General features: G+C 48.0%; 1 protein-coding gene across 1 annotated transcript in view; it reads right to left on the bottom strand.

Annotated features, from left to right (window-relative positions):
- LOC119386793 (prodigiosin synthesizing transferase PigC) overlaps positions 1-17273 on the bottom strand; it is a 283713-nt gene that overhangs the window by 40525 nt on the left and 225915 nt on the right. Inside the window, exons 25-27 of the mRNA XM_049413244.1 lie at positions 16849-16953; positions 13692-13850; positions 2468-2602 (exon numbers count right to left, since the gene is read on the bottom strand). Coding sequence (XP_049269201.1) covers positions 2468-2602; positions 13692-13850; positions 16849-16953 — 399 coding nt within the window. The remainder of the gene's footprint in view (positions 1-2467; positions 2603-13691; positions 13851-16848; positions 16954-17273) is intronic.

The following is a 17273-nucleotide window of genomic DNA, read 5'->3' as shown; positions in this document are numbered from 1 at the left end:
GCAAAGCAGTTCTGTGCTCTAGCATTGCTTCTGAGCAATTGCCTTTCGCAGGCATTCGCTGTAGCCTTCTACGCTGCGGTCAACAACAACGCCACTGTCGTCGTCGTTGCAAATGTTGTGGAGGACGCATGCGCCCATAATTATCAAGCAGCACTGCTTGATGCTGGCTGCATCCACGAGATACAGCCGGCGGAACCGCTGCTTAAGCAGTCCGAACGCTACCTCTATAGCAAGTCGCTGCTGTGCATGACGCTTGTTATATTTTCTTTTCCAGGTGGGGAAGCTCCGCTCCATATTTTTATAAGGGACCATGAGCCAAGGCAGCAACGGGTAGGCAGAGTCCCCCAGAATATAGCAATTACAGCACTTCGTTGCTGCTGCTTCAAAAAAAGGGCCTTCACGGAGAACCCGGGCGTCATGCGCCGAACCGGGGAATCCAATGAGTACGTCTGTGAATCCGTTTTCGTGGTTACATATGCCCTGGAGGATCAGTGACGAAAACTTCTTGCAGTTGAAGTATGAGTCCGCCGATTTACTCGGGGTGTTAATGTCCACGTGACATCCGTCTACGCACCCTATGGTGCTTCGTGGCCCCTTACCAGCGCTCTCTGCTAAGAAGCCCGCTTTGGCACGCTCCTGTTGTTGCTGGTCCGGCCATGTGACTACCTCCACGCTCATGCTTTGCAGAAGGTTGAGCACCCTGTCGATGCACGCGTGCACGAACGACTCGGTTACGTCAAACCTATCTGCAATCGAGTACATGCTGCATTGGCTCCCGAGATAACTTAAAGCAATAAGGCATGTTTTCTCCGCACTGATTCGTGCACGCCCTCCATGAGCCTCCGGGAAGAACGGAGATGCTCGATAACTGTCAGCAAGAGAGTTAAAAGTCTCGCGTGACAGTCTGAAGAGCCGCTTAAATTCAAACTGAAAATATCTGCCAACGACATCTTCACAGTACCGTGGAATGCGGTTTCTGTCCGTTCTCACAAGCTTTACAGCCAACCTCGCGACGATGTCGTCGAACTCCTCTTCGTCGCTACCCGAGTCCACAAGTTCCACGGCCATTTGCGCGACTGTCGCAAGCGTGGCCCAGTCCATCGTAGAAACTCAGAGCAACAGCGATGCACGCACACACAAACACACAAAAATCTTACCGACTTTCTCAAAAACAAACGCAAATGGCAAAAAAGGAAGCAGAAAAACGTTTTCACCAACACAAGAAACAGGGAACACCGTGTTGGGACGCGGAGCAGAACGCCTGCACCGCAGCTGCACCTTGGCATTCGTTTCACCGTGGCGCTGATGTCGCGATCCAGCTGAACCCCCAGAACTGGTGCTCCAAGAATGCTGCACTCTCCGTGCACCACCGTGAACCGTGTTCAAGTGGTGCAGCCGAATCGAACGGACTGTATAATACTAGAAGACTAGAATATTGGCGAGTACCACATTGTCGTACCAACTACGGATCTCAGGTGTTGCGCTCAAGAATGCCTCATTTGCTTAACCACCTGATTGTTGGCAATACTGATATTGTGTCCTGTTATTCTCATGTCATTCTTGATCTTTTTCTTGCGTGTAAGTAACATTCCTTTCATTTGTGTTAGGCAGTTTAGTGACAAGATTTCTTGGTATTTTATATAATATGTTTAATGTATATCTGTGTGTATTGTGTGACCTGCTGGAAAAAATGTATTTCTGCTCTGCTGCTCCTGTGCTACTTTTGTTTTGTTTTGTAAGGGTTTTGGGGCTGGTCAAGCGGTTATAAGCAGCTTTTCTCCCCACTCGCCCTCCGCAAATCTTTATTGGTTTGTGGAAATAAATACGTACATAGATACATAGTTATCACGAGCTGGAGGTATATTTCGCTTGGTGTTGCAAAAGCTATCCATACAGTGTGTCATTAAAGGGACCCTAAACCATCAATAGACGCTCATGTGCAGATCTACGCGCCTTTCCGCTATCCCGAGCCGCCATCGTGAAGTCACCTATTAGCAAGAGACGCTATCGATTGGGCGAACAGATCCTGTTTGTTTGCTAGCAGGTGCCCATGGTGCCCGTGTTCTCCTCGCGCGACAAGCAGGAGCACTCGGAGAAGTGGAGAGACGAGCTGTAAGTCAAATGCGTGTAAGTCTACTAGTGTTTGTTGTGGACTCGTCCACATCTGCAACACGTACCACATAAGGATCGTATGTCCGTCATGCAAGCATGCATGGCGAACACGTGATAATGAACTACATGTCACAGCACGACTAACAAGACTTGTCTTAAAAATGTCTTAAAAAGCCAGACAATGGGGCGTATGCAGCTCCTCGCTCACTTCTTCGCATAACAGCGATTCCCACATTGCTTGGCAGCTTCAAGATTTCTTTAAAGTGCGCCGTCACTAAGACATGACCTCACCGTTTTGCGACAGCAACACCGAGTTTGGATCTACGCTCGCCGCAGCAAGAGATACGTCTCTTACCTCCAAGAGATGATGCAAACTCCGCCCCATGTAGTCGTATATCTGCGCCGCCGTTGCCATTTCATCCACTGTGAGGCATAGCTCAGCTGTTTTTCTGGATGTACTTTCAACGCCATGGCTGACAGTGAACATTGTCTGTGAGAAAATAAAACACATGGCTGATCCCTCTGTCATAGGAACCGGTATAACACGAAAGTGAAACGTGCTTTCACGGACGTATTTGAGCGTTTGTTGTGCATTCATTTGCCCCAAGCTCGAAGGAATGAATGCTACAGCAACAAATTTTAATGTCACGCGAAGAACGGCAAGCAGCTCGAAACTTGCAACGCGCTGCTCAAGAAAGGGCGCACGGAACGAACATACACAGGATGAGCGCGAACTGTCACAGTTTTAATTTATTTCTTTGTGAGCAGCGCGCTCCTTTCGTAAAAGCGGCCGCTGTAGTGAGCGAGGTGACCTTCGTGCTCTCAACGCAAGCTTCCGGTGAGAGCACAAGACGTACATACCACCGCCATCACGAGATAAGCCGTGCACGAGCGACCACGCCCTGTAGAGGCAAGCCCTCATCGCGACGCGTGGGACGTCGATCTTTAAAGCGCGCTCTTCTAAAGTCACTGGAACGGGAAAAGTACCGCGACCACCGTGCGCGCCGCCATATTTGGTCCAGCGCGGCCGAAGCTGCGGCAGTGCGGTGTTGATTTCACGTGGAGAAACGCATGTTTTACGCATTGCGTGCGCTTTTGCAGGCCCGAATGAAGCATACCGTTGTTCTCTGACTGATTAGGAAAGAAATAGCGGCAATTTTCACTTGCCTGTATGCGCACGCACGCGTATTAACGCGATAAAGAAATGCGAACTGCGCGGCATTTACGCGCTCGGCTGTCTGCATTTGTTAAATGCGAAGCATTTCTTAGCGAATATCTGTGACTTTGTACGTATCTATCTATCTATCTATCTATCTATCTATCTATCTATCTATCTATCTATCTATCTATCTATCTATCTATCTATCTATCTATCTATCTATCTATCTATCTATCTATCTATCTATCTATCTATCCGCCCCCTACTTTGTGCTGTCCTGGCCGCTTCGTTAATGGGAAGTACACCAAATTTGGTATGGCATAACATGACTGTATGACGAATTTAAATTAAGGTGATAACATGAAAATAATGACATGCATGCCATGTACGGCATGATTTACATGCCACGCTCATGGTGCCCCCGCGGCCGCTTCGATAGCTTGATACACAACAAAATTAGTATGGCGTGACAAGAGTGTATGACGAACATAAGTGACAGGTTATAACGTGCTAATCATGACAGATATGCCATGTAAAACATAATTTACATGACATGGTTTCGGGGCGCTGGCGGTCGTTTATTGAAATGCATATATACCAAAATTTTTATGACGAGCTATTTCTGTATGAGGAACGTTAGTGATAGGTGGTAAATGAAAATCATGACTTCCATGTCATGTACGGCATGACTTGCTTGCCACGCTCATGCTGCGATGGCGGGTGGTTCGCTAGCTTGAAATGCACCCAAATTGGTATAGTGTGAGGTGACTGACGAGCACGAATGACAAGTGGTAACGTGAAAATCATGGCGGTATTTATGTTGGTCATACAGTCACGTCACGCAATACCGATTTTGGTGCATATCAAACAAGCGAACCGGCCGCGAGAGCATCATGAGCATGACATGTAAATCATGCCTTACATGACATGCGTGCCATTATTTTCATGTTACCACCTGTTATTAACGTTCGCATTACAGTCACGTCACGCAATACCGATTTTGGTGCATATCAAGCAAGCGAACCGGCCGCGAGAGCATCATGAGCATGGCATGTAAATCATGCCTTACATGACATACGTACCATTATTTTCATGTTACCACCTGTTATTTACGTTCGCATTACAGTCACGTCACGCAATACTGATTTTGGTGCATATCAAGCAAGCGAACCGGCCGCGAGAGCATCATGAGCATGGCACGTAAATCATGCCTTCCATGACATGCATACCATTATTTTGATGTTACCGCAGGGGATTTATGTTCGTCATACAGTCACCTCACGCAATACCGACTTCGGTGCATATCAAGCAAGCGAACCGGCCGCGAGAGCATCAGCCATTATTTTCATGCTACCACCTGTTATTTGTGTTCGTCATACAGTCACGTCAGGCAGTACCAATCTGTAGCGGTCAGTTTTCATGGCGCGCTGATGAATACATGTGAGCCCAAAGGCGTCAATTTTACGCCAAACATAATAAAATGTTATTGTGCATGAACCTCCTGCGACAATCACGCGAAACAAGCTGCACTAGTGCAGGGTAGACGCAAACATTTCCCGAAACATTCGCGAATTCCTAATCACTTATCTCACAATGCGGGTATCAGTCGTGGGAACGAATTTTTCCCGCCTAATTCCGTGCAGCCACACAGCCCGTCCATTGGCATCCTTTTTCCCGCTGGGAATGGTAAAGAGGGCCTTACTCGGGCATTCTTCGATGCCTCGATAGGCTTTTGATGAAGTCTCAAAACGATACGGGATGTCGTAATGTTCCTGCACGCTTTCCTGAGCCTATAAAAACAATTGCCCTCCAAAGCGCCGTGCGTCTGCGGCCGGGAGACACTAGCGAGGCGAGCGAGCTGGACCATTTTTGTGGCGAAGCCGCCGAAAGGGCGCGGCGGCGAAGAGAAAAGGAACGCGGTACTTTTCCCGTTACAGTGACTTTACGCTCTTCCAGAGCCGTCGATGGGGAGAGTCTGGCGAATGGGCGGGGCAGTGACGTCGCGGCGCGGCGATGACGCTGTTCACGTCACCGCCACGCCTCCGCTCCGGCGCCGTCCGCCATATATAGTCTTTCCGCGCGACGGGCGCACGGCTGAGGCTATGTACGCGTTTTTCGTTCATGAAATCTAGCGCTCCTAAACAAATTGCGAAAGCGAAATTGTGCAAAAACATTGTTATACAAAATTATTGAAGAATATGGAGTGAATTAGACGTGTCCAAATCATCGTGAAACTGAGCTGTGTACGCCGATTCGAGTCCACGATGTTCTACGATACGCGCTGTGCTTTTAGAGCGCAGCTCTTAGGCGCCTGTTCCTACGTTGTTCGGCATCGCCGTTGGCGTCGTCAGCGTAACCGACAGAGCGAACGAGGACGAAAGGCAGCGAACGTGGATTTTGTCGATATCACAAGCCACTGGCCTCTAACATCGCTTTCTTCTTCCGTCATGCGGGCTCGCCCTTCGGTCGGAGCTCGTGCACATGCAAGGCTGGCTGCTACTGTCTCGCTTGTCGTGACGGGGATATCGACGACGCCTGCAATGCACAGAGTGGCGTGCGTAGCACTCGAGCACTGGCAGTTTCTGTGGCAATATGTAACGAATGTTCCAATGCGGATAGCCAGAAATTCAAACACAGTTCGCGTTGCCTCAACAGAAAGCTGCACTCAGAATTTGCATGAGGGAGTATAGCGATCATCGGTGACTTTTCCAGCTATGAAGATCTATGGGTTTGCGTCTATTTTGTTTTTTAAATGCGAAGCATTTCTTAGCGAACCTCAGGCACTTTGGGCGTTTCTATCTACGTATCTATCTATCTATCTATCTAGCCGCCTACGTCTGGGCGCTCTCCTGGTCGTCTCCATAACTTCTAATATACCAAAATTGGCATAGCAGGGGATCAGTGTATCGTGAACGCGATTCACTGGTCATGACATGAATAACGCAAACTACCTGTCGCGTAGGTCATGAAACCCTTTCTCTCAGTCACGTGTGGCACATACCCGCATACCAGAGTTATGCGGGTATGTGCCACAGGTGATACAAAGTCTCAACCAACACAGTAAACGCGAACACACGCATTGACACGCAAGGAAATTGATAATAATAAAAATTGTTGGGCCTTTAATTTTGACCATCTGGTAATCTTTAGCGTGCACCGAGATCGCACTGTACATGGGCATCTATCATTTTGCATTCATCGCAATGCGACCGCCGCGGCCGGGATCGAACCCGTGACCTTCGGGTCAGCAGCCGAGCACCGTAACCGCTACACCACCGTGGCGGACACAGGGAAAGTGAGGAAGCTGAAGACAGAACAACCCTTGAAGGCGCTCAACTACCATGCACTCGTTCACGTGGTCCGCAACGTAGACTACGTCGATTGCAAGAACCGGGGTCAATGCTTCCTACAATAAGTCTGCCGAGAGAACCAGGCCTCTCATCATTACCGGTGGCTTCAACATTGCCTTATCAAGACCCAACAAGGCCTGGTTCTTATACTGCGTGAAAGATGGCTTGGATGTGGACAGAGCATCAAAAGACCTCGCTGCCACGTGCAGGACAGGAGGCCTCATCGATTATTTCATCGTAAGACGCATCTAGGATTTCCACCAGCTGTGCTATACCTCGCACTTCACTGCATCTATAGACCCCTCGTAGCCGCAATCACGAACGGATCCGATTAACAAGTCCGGTCCAGCTGCTGGTGCTCACTGATCACGGTGATAATGACCTTGTTCAAGAACTGTCAAGAACCCCTTCTACACAAACACACCGGTTCGTGAAACGTGCGTGCGTTGCCATCATAACAGATAAGTATAAGCATAACAACTGTAACAACTGCAACTGTGACTGTACCGTACGTTCAGTGCGCCTGCGTGTGCCACTCGGATGTGTGTATATCCAGGGAAACTTTGCTGAATGAAGCTTAGTTGCGAGTAACGCCTATCCTGTGCATTTGTGTTTCTTCTTTGTACTGTTAGGATTCGCGCTATGCATTATTGAAGAATATCAGCACTAAATATCAGCTTACCGCGTCTGGTGATGGTAACACCCATGTTGATGTTGGCATCGTTGCGCAACTGTAAACAACTGGTTATATAAAACATGTCCGACTCTTCAGCATATGAGTGTGTTTATACCACTTCCACATTTCTCTAGCGTCATTCCGTAACGTTTCGCTCAACATGAAAAATTATGCCACAGTCACAATCCCGCGCATGCTTCGCATAAAATCGATACCCAGGGTACGTGGGATCTGCCGAATTTTTTTCTCTTGATTAATTTTTTTTAAGCTCGAGTTCAATAATAACGACGCTTGGTAATGTTTCTGTCGCTGAAGATGTTTAGTACGGTGCGGCTGGCGTTTCTCTGCACAGTGATCTCGTGAGAAGTTTTTTGACCCAGCGATGATACTCGCTCCGAACTGTGTACCATACTCTCCTGAACTGTGTACTATATATATAACATTGATTTCTTTATTTGCTTCGGGTGTGGAGTACCGGCGAGCGCGCAGTCACTGAACAGTCAGAAATCGGATCTCCCATGCTCGCGCTTTCAACAGTATGGGGGTGTTCATGCAAGCAGAATTCGCGCTGTTGAATGTCGAGGTCATTAAAACACTGCTTTTAGGGCGAACGCCCTAGACGCCTCATGAAACGCGCGAATTGACTGGAGTCCCGAGGCTTCGGTGCCAACACGAGTGAGGCAAAAAATCCTGTGATGACGTCACCAGGACGTCGTAGCTAGCTCAAATTTGTGACGTGTCAACGACGTCATCCGTTATTGCCATCACATGACATCGGCGCTTTGCACAGCCTCCGTGATCGCCCGCCGATCACGGAGGCAATGCAAGACCTGGGGACTAGCAGAAAGCTTTCAACGCCTCCGATCTTGGAGGCAGTAAAAATAATGTGATCATTTCACTAGGAAATCATAGATAGCTAAACTTTGTGACGTCGCAATGACGTCATGTTGACGTCAGCTTACGTTACGTCACCTGATAACGCCATCACATGACATCGGCGCTTGCACAGCCTCCGTGATCGGTGGGCCAATCACTATCGGCTAAGTCATGTGATGACGTCATCGCGTGAAGTCACGTTATTCGATATCACCATGACGTCACAAACTTTGGTCGTATGATGACGTCATTACGTGACGATTGTTAACATCCCTCGTGTTGACGCCTCCGACACGGGACGACGACCCTGCGGACGCCGGCGGTCAATTTTCGCGTTTGCTGAGGCATATAAGGTTTTCGCCTGAGCAGGTGCAGGGTCCCTAGAAGGCGAGTGTTACATGAAAACACTACTTCGTACTGCTAGTCTGTGATAGCGGACATCCTGTTGGTTTACTTTAGAAAATCATTTTTATGCTCAACTTCACGCTCTATACTTCCTAATCATGAAATTTCATCGAGTACATGAGGGCCCCTTGCTATAGAAGAAGAGCTTCCTGCACGAGCACAGACATCGCGCACATACGTAAATGAATAAAAAGCGCAAGGCACATTCGCTTAGCACAGAGGCGCGGATTAATTTACCTGCGTGAATTAAGCGTAAAACTGGTAGCATGTGCACAAGCGGCAGCACACTGCGGTAAATGACACCATAGGCTGACAGTCACAGACGCGCAGACCACATAACGTGCAACACATGCCAGATAAACGCCGCAGCTGACGCGCGGCGGCACCAACCCGCGATATCAAAATAAATCTTCCCCTCACAACATCACGGTAACATTCCAAACTCGTGCTCAGAAAGCGCGATAAATTACGTAAACGCAACACATCAGGCTTGACACTTATAGCGTGATCGCTGCAAAATTTCAATGTGCCCAAGCGTTCTAAGCGCGAATCATAAAACACTTTTTTTCAGCGTGGCAAAATGATTTTTAAAGTTTGTGCGCCTGAAAGGGCCCCATTGCACAACGAATAATAAGTTTGTGTTGATGGTACGCTGTTTACAATACCAGCAATATTCAAGCGAAATACTCAAGTACGTATCTCGCATAACACGGAGCAGTAGGGTCGGGGTCCAGTTTGCTGCGTCTGATGTTTCTAATCCAAGGGCGTTGTCGCTTTTGGATTAAACAGCCTATCGCACGCACCAACAGCCCATCGCACGCAACAAATTCAAGCGTGAATGCGAGGAGCAGTAGCCATGAATACGCGCGCGAGACCATACGTGACTTCGCACAAGAGCTTCGCAACCTACGACCTACGCACGTTACTCAGCAATCGAGTAAATGCGGCGTGCCGGCGCTCGCCGTCGCGGCTCGGCGTCGCGGTGCCGCTGCTTCCGCCACTGCCGCCGCCGCCGGCGAGGAGAGAGGGTTTACGTCACGAGAAGAAGGCGGCGCTGGGGCGGGGCGCGGAGAGCGGCGAGATGAAACAATCGCCAAACTCTCCCGAAGGGTATATATGGCTCTGCGCTCTTCAAGCCATTCGCGCCATCTCGCTAGTGACAACGAAAACACGCTGATCTACCACCAATCTCCGAGTACCGCCACCGGCAAATGGTGTATATACATAGCTCACCGTTGGCATTACAAGGAACGTGCCGTCTGTGGCGGAATCGCTTCGCGCCCCGCGCTGCGAACTGAGGGTTCGTAAGTACAACTCCCGGTCACGGAACGTTTTCTGCTAGTTTTTTTCTTTGCCCACTGTTAGTCTTTGTATTTTACAACGCTATATCCGTGACAGAAATACGTCAGTGGAGCCGTGGTGGACCCCGGCATAAAACACTTTCGTGTTAAAATTAAGCGACAGGTAGAGTAGCAAATTCTAAAGTGCTTTTGTATGCACACATAGCAATGAAGTTAAATATTCTCCGTTTCCTACGTTTCTCATAAAGGTATGTTGTTACCAGAAGTAGAGAATATTATATCGTGGTTCACCAGTGAAGCAAAGGAAGTTCTACCGGCTCCGCTTCCTGGACACTGATAAAACAGCCAAGCTTGTGGCGTTCCCTTCGTCAGGCTAACACATTTCTTTTTTAACGCGATAGCTTTAGAGAGCTCGTGTCGCAGAAATTCCGCCGTCGGCGTCGGGACCGTCGGTTGTGAGCGAAAAATCGTCCGTGAGCGAAAAATCGAGAAAGAAGCAAATAAAATAAAGAATAAAATTTTCGGTCCCATTGAGGATCGAACCCGGGCCGTTCGCGTGGCAAGCAGGTGTCCTACCACAAAGCCACGATGTTACTTGAAGGTGCTATGGAAAAAAACACTACATAAATGCCATGTAGTGGAAGGAGTCTCCTTAACGCATTTTGTTCGACAGGTGTAACGACGAAAACGAGCCCATTCGGCGATTTGTAGGCGCATTTGGGAGGCCATCAAAATACGTCGAAAAAGGCCGGGATAGTGCAGCCATCGCAGCTAAAAACACACACGAACTTTCAAACACCTCTAAAAATTGACAACTATGTCCATCTAGCGGAAAACATATCAAGCCAATGCCGTTTTCCAGATGAGGCGTTGATCAAGCAAACAGCAAACGCTAGATTATGTGCTGCCATCTGTGAGACATTGTGAGACTCTTTATGGCCTCCGAGATGGCAAGCGCGCGGCGTGTATCGTGGAGGCCATGCGACTCTTGCTTTAGATCAAAAACCTGTATGTACCATTATCGCGCGCGCGCGCGCGTGTGTGTTTCTGTGTGCGTGTGTGTGTAACAATACACATGAATAAGTATGCACTTAGTGGTTGAAGTGCGCACTAGGGGCCGGATTTCGCTATTGCGTTCAACTCTTAAGGGCGAAGCTTAAGGGTCCCCCAAATTTTTTGCAAGTCTTTCAGGTATGTTTTATTGCTGTTCTTTTTAAACGCCCTTTTTAGCTCTGAGGTGGTAGTATAGCTTTATTGTATCTTGACCAAACTACTCTCATACACACGTTTACAAAGAAGCCTTCGGTTAAGATGCTCCGACATGTTGTATTACTGCTCTTTGTTCAACACTTTGTGAAGCTTTGAGGTGATAGTATGGGCACCACCTGTTATAACCACAAAGTATCACCTGACAGCGACGTGACTATGGTAACACGCACGCTATTTGTTTGGCTAACTGTTGCCTTCTTCCTTTTTAGTGGAAGTTGTGTGTAGTGGGATTTACCCAATTTCTGTGACACACACGCAGTTATGATTATGATAGTTTCCTGATAGGCCGCACGGGTTTCTGTGACACGTACCTGTTTGTTGGGCTAACAGCTTCCTTCATTTTTATTCGACCAGCGGACAGCTGTGGGATTTATCCAATCTCGTTGGCGCATACCCGTTTATGATGCCCACAAGCGTTACCACGGATTCTGGACATGAAAGGCTCCACAAAGAACAGCTTGGCTGTTACAAATGAGAACTAACGGGGCATAAGAAACAATAGTGGAGGTTTGCGTCGTGTGATTTGATACAGTGTTATGTTGTAGGTTTTTCTCTTACAAAATATATGGCAAATGTTGTACAATTTCTCGAGTTACCATTGACAAATATTATACATTATAATGCGGCGCTGTTAAAATAAAAGTAGTGCAACGCGAAAGAGTGACATGCGACTGAACACTAACATAACCCTAATATGATATCTTGGAGTCGGAAGCGTCGCTTGCGAAATGTAAAATGTAGTGCTCTGCTCGAACCTTCGTAACGCATTTAACGTTACAGCCCTTCCTCAACGACCAGTATTCAGGTGCGTGCCTGTCGTCAAATGATGTCGCTCCCAAAATCACAGCATCGATGGGAGCGCCCGTCAATAACGGAGAGCACCTACAACGCAGAACTTTTGCCAAAATGTCCGCAAAAAGCTCTATCATTTATCGACAACTTTCTATTTAACTTCATGCGAGGTGACACAATATATTTTGTCTCAGAAGACAACTAAAGGACGCCGATGCCAAAAGTGTTGAATGAGAGGCTTAAACTTCCACATGTAAGTGTTGCATCCAAACACTCCCAACTTCGATACTGACAGAGCGCCACGTTAAACGCATTCTTTGACGTGTTACGCCGAAGAACACGTTTTTTAAACTCATAGCGCAGCGGGTGGGTTTGGTTCCCATCCGCTGCGTAGTTTTTCACAGCCACTTCACTTTATTTTTTCTTTATCTAATTAACACGCCTAGTAACACTTCAGCTGAAAATTACAAATACTGCCCCTTGACTGATCTGTCGGTTCCTACTGCTGCCTTTAGATTCTTTACTCAACTTGTTGCAAACAGCTACGAAAGTTTCGTTTTTAAGACGCAAGTGTTTGGTGCGGCGGTCCAACAAAACTTCAATCACGTCATTTCCTTCACTGAAATGACGTAATAAAATGCACACACACACAACACACACAGATTAGAAACAAAAACTATAAGGAAAGGTTTCGTTACCACGAATGACCTGGCAGTCAAATCCACAGCATCTCGGTCCACGACGATATGTGCCGGGCACTCCGCCCACAGCACTACCGATACACATGCTCGAAGGCTCACAAACGCGCCTTACATCTCAAGCCTTCTGCCTTTCACTGCTGTCTTCGTTAGTAGAGGCAACGTGGCGTTCGCGGTGATTCGATTCCGTTACAGCACACTACGTGTTTTGCCTTCGACTCGTGTCAGAATGTGCCACCTTATCTCTAAAGTAGTGCAGCTTCCGCGTGCACCAACGGCGTTTCTCTGCCATCTACTTCTTCCAGTGTTATGGCACCAAGAAAACTACTGCATCAAACACCACAGAGAGGCAACAATGTCGACACGGGCGAATGTCTCAAGTGAGTGCTTCGGTTCAGAGAGCGACACGCCAGAAGGAAGCGGAAGGCCTTCGCTCATGCATTGCTTAAGCTAAGAGCTCTGTCTTTCGCGTTCCTGAAGTGCTGCGTGGTAATTTAAGCATGAGTGGAGGTGAAGGTTACCCAGCTACTGTAGAATCAACAACTTGCCATTTCTTTCCTCAAATGACGACGCTTTCTATGAGCGCTTATTAAGTACCAGTGTGTATTATGCATTTGTTGACGTCATATTTGTGCAAGATTCACTATACGCTGTGTCCCGATGTATGATCTTTACTTCAGCTACCACAAAGGTTTAATCATGATTATTGACGCTAGTCATCGAGATGTAGATGTGGCACCAAGCGACAGCGTCAGTGCATCCGCATCAAACGGTGCTAAAGCTACCAAATACCAATAAACATTGCGCAAGCTGTCATTTATCAATGTACAGTGAACATTCACCTGCTTGTGTGAAGACCCGTTTCATTTTCGTGGTATACCGATTCGTATGGCAAAGGAATCAAGCATGTTTTGTTTTCTCTTATATGACGCTGTTTCGTACCACTCCTGCACTACTTTCCGAGATAGTTCTAAGGCTCTTAATCAAGGGTAACGTTGGTGAGTATAGTCAAAAGTCAATATCAGACTCAGAATTGCCGAAGCCAGGTCTTACCTTTGCGATGTAATAAAACTGCACTAGCAGCTTCCAGCCTGTAATTTTTCTCGAACGCTTCACACATGTTTCGACTTCTTCACTCGCGTCACGCCCCAATGCGCTGTACATCAATGATTTCTCCATCATGTTTGCATCTGGTCCCGTCTTTCGTGTGCCCTGAAAGTAAATAGAAACAGTTTTCTAGAAAGTTCATTGGTTGCGCTCCAGCAACATGGTTACTTCCACGGGCTATAATTCACATTGATGAGTTATTTTTCTTGCTACATAGTAATATATCCTGTATTCCAATTGTAGGTAGCAAATGTCACTGTAGGTAGCAATCGACGGCAGGCATCGCACACGAGGGAATGTTATGGTGTGCGCTCTCCGTACGACGGAGATGGCCGGCTCATTTAATCTCTGCTACAGGGGCGTTCGTTCCAACGCTCGAAAATAGAACATGCGATGCGCGGAATGACGATATCAGTTTGGACATTATACGGGAAATAACGGCGACGAAAACGGCCACGGTGGCGACGCGAACGGCAAAAACCCTAGAGGTTCCATATAATTGCTATCGCGTTGAAGCTGCGCTATCGCCATTTTCCTATAAAGAATGTAATCTTACGACCCTAGCACGCATGGCGTTCGCGGCCGTAAACTGGCAGGTATGCGGCGATCAAGGTTGTAGTTTTGAAGGACTTGTCGGGTGAGTTGGTGCCTCTCAGCAAATATTTTAATGCGATAGCGTTAAATAGCTCCTTTCGCAGAAATTCCGGCGCCCGCGTCGTTGGTTGCAAGCGAAAAATAAGCGTTGTCCTTGTGCGAAAATTCGAAATAGACGCAAATAAATAAATAATTAATATCTTCAGATCGTGTGGGAATCAAAGCCAGGACTTCTGCGTGGCAAGCAGGTGTTCTGCCACAGAGCCACGCCAGTGCTTGAAATCGGTCTGGGAAAAACCCTACACGAATCTCATATACTGCGAGTAGACTCATTTAGGCATGCACTGTTGCGTGGCAGAAGAATACAATTGGCCCAAACGTTCCAACATGTGAATCGCGCAACTAGTTGGTGGTGTACAGGCCCACTCATTACGAACCACTCTGGCATAATTAATTACCATCATTAACACAAACAGCACCAAGAAACCGTCCAACTACGTTCGCGTGCATGTTGGCCTAGGGACGCGCTGTGGCCACTTCGCTAATGCGGAACAGGAAGATTTATGGTGCAGTGGGCGCATCGCAACAGTACTTGCAGTAGGCACTCTGGGATACTTTGAAATGGCCAATGCTATACGCGCACAGGCGTTCCTTTCCTAGCGGCACGGTTGAGGTGCCAAGCGGTAAACGAAGCCTGGCGACTGAGAATACGAAGCGAGTGGTGCCCGATTACGCTATCGTGTTCTACCCTGGAAGGCGAACCCCACGCGTCCTCCCAGGTTTTCTTAACTGCGCAAACGTTCTACAACCACAAAGAGACAAGGACAAGCTCGGCCCCCTAAGAGAAGGACTGCGTCCTAGTCGCATGTCTCTTTGCGGTCATACATTCGCGCACCTAAAAAAGTGCTTCCAATGTTGATCAATGCCGTGCGGTACAGAAATGCTCGGAATACGTCCGTGTCTTAGCCTGTACCATAGAGAGATAGAAAAACGATTGTATTTTTAGCCCGCAGAAGAAAACGGTCCCTCTTCGTAGCCATCCGGTGTTCAGCTTCGTCATTTCAGGAATCTTTGAGCCTGTCCGCGAGTTGTTCCCGTGTTCTTGTTAATACAGATTGTTCTTTGCCATAAATATTGAAGTGCACAGGGCCGGCGCTATGATTTTTATTGCGATAGCAAATATATGGGCAGGCTCGACGGGTTTTTTGCCGTCGCCGTCATTTCCCTCCTGTACTAAGTACAAATTGATAAGATCCCCCCGCGCATCGTATGTTCTACCGCGGGTAAAACACGCGAGCGGGGGCGATGAAAGCGGCCTAAGCAGAGATCAAACGAGTCGGCCCATTTCCGTCGGTCGGAGGGTGCATGCGATAACATCACCCCGCTCGGGAGGCCTGCCATCAAAGCAGACAGGAAACGCCCCGCCCGTCTTTACCGAGCATGAAAAGACGCATGCATCCTCGGTTGCTCGAAGGGTGCATTCGCTCGCTGGAGGTGGGGTTTCGCGCGAGGAGCAACGTTGAACTTTGAATCTAAGGGCGCGGTCGCGATCGCTGGCGCGCGCGCTGTCTGGACAGGCATCACAGCGGGCGGTTCGAATACCCTTCGAGATCGGGCAAACCGATCTACGTGCGGCGCTCTCAACGCGAAGTGACTATGCGGAGAGCATCTCTCCCTGGAGCCGCCGTATTCCCTTACACCAGCGTTTTGTAGTTACGTGAGATCGGATACAAAACCGTTAGCTCCAAGCTTCACTTCATATAACATTACAATTTGTTGCTATCGCATTCATTGCTTCGCCCTTGCGGTGAAACTGTGACTTTTTTGTACCAGATGGGGGTGGGGGTACACACGACAAGTGAGTTCTTTAAGGGCGGTGGGGAGGCGGGAAATTGATACGTTGTATTTCGAATATGCTTTTCGGGTGTGGGGGGCAAGGGGGTTGGCAAAAAATCTTAGGTGGCGGTTGTTGCCACCCCGCGCCCCCCGCTGCCGCCGGCCCTGATATTTACCCGAATGGTTTATTCTAGTCTACTACGAAAATGTTTTTGCAATAAATCTGTATTATGTTTTGTGTAATAGCTTTTCTTGTTTTCCGTTGCACAACTAAACATGTTTGAAATCTTACTGCAAGGGACTTTACCTTGTGCTACGTCGGTACTTCATTTCTTAAATAAAAAGCGAGCACCGAACCATTCTCAGTTCCTTACTCTCGAAAAGATTGTCGCCCAATGCTGTTCTGAAGTCGACAATCTTCTAAAGTCTAAACCCCCTCCCCCTCTCCTGGCTATGCCACTGGTCACTAGTAAACCGATGATATGCACGCAACTACTCGAATTACACAATCACGTCGATACACTGAGCAAGAATTGACTCAAGGTGCAGCGTATGCAGCTGCTCGCTGACTGCTTCGCAGGAAATCGATTCCCACAGTGCATGGTATCCGCCGGTGTTTATTGATTTTAGGGGTTGGTTTGAAAAAATTCAGAAACATTGCGTTTGTACTTACGTCAGACAACCAAAGGAAATAGTTGTAGCGATGTATTGGCCACCACATTGTGACGTACTGTGATGGGTCGGGGTCGCAGGCGTACATAAAGCGCACGACAGTGTCCTGGAAGCAAAATAATTGATTTCATTATTACGGTGTTCTCACGACATGTCATCAGCTTTGAAGCCAATCAAAAAAGCCAGTCGTAGTTTGCACTAGTGGGGCAAGGCTGAAGGCACAACGGAGCTGATTGTTTCCTAGCTGGTCGTGGCCGTGCGAAGTGAGGCCAAGGTATACGAAGTGATGCCTATTGATGCTGAGTTATATTAAGTAGTGCCAAGTGACGCCAAGTCCCAGTAAAGCCCAGCACAGTCGCCTCTCGCCCCGTTTAGGCCATACTACGTCGTGCATTACTTCAACCAGTCGAGTCCGGCAGTCTCGCT

This window comes from Rhipicephalus sanguineus, chromosome 3, assembly GCF_013339695.2.
Source record: "Rhipicephalus sanguineus isolate Rsan-2018 chromosome 3, BIME_Rsan_1.4, whole genome shotgun sequence".
Classification (NCBI taxonomy): Eukaryota; Metazoa; Arthropoda; class Arachnida; order Ixodida; family Ixodidae; genus Rhipicephalus; species Rhipicephalus sanguineus.
The sequence above is the reverse complement of the archived record's forward strand: the minus strand, read 5'-3'. Positions and strand labels throughout refer to the sequence as shown.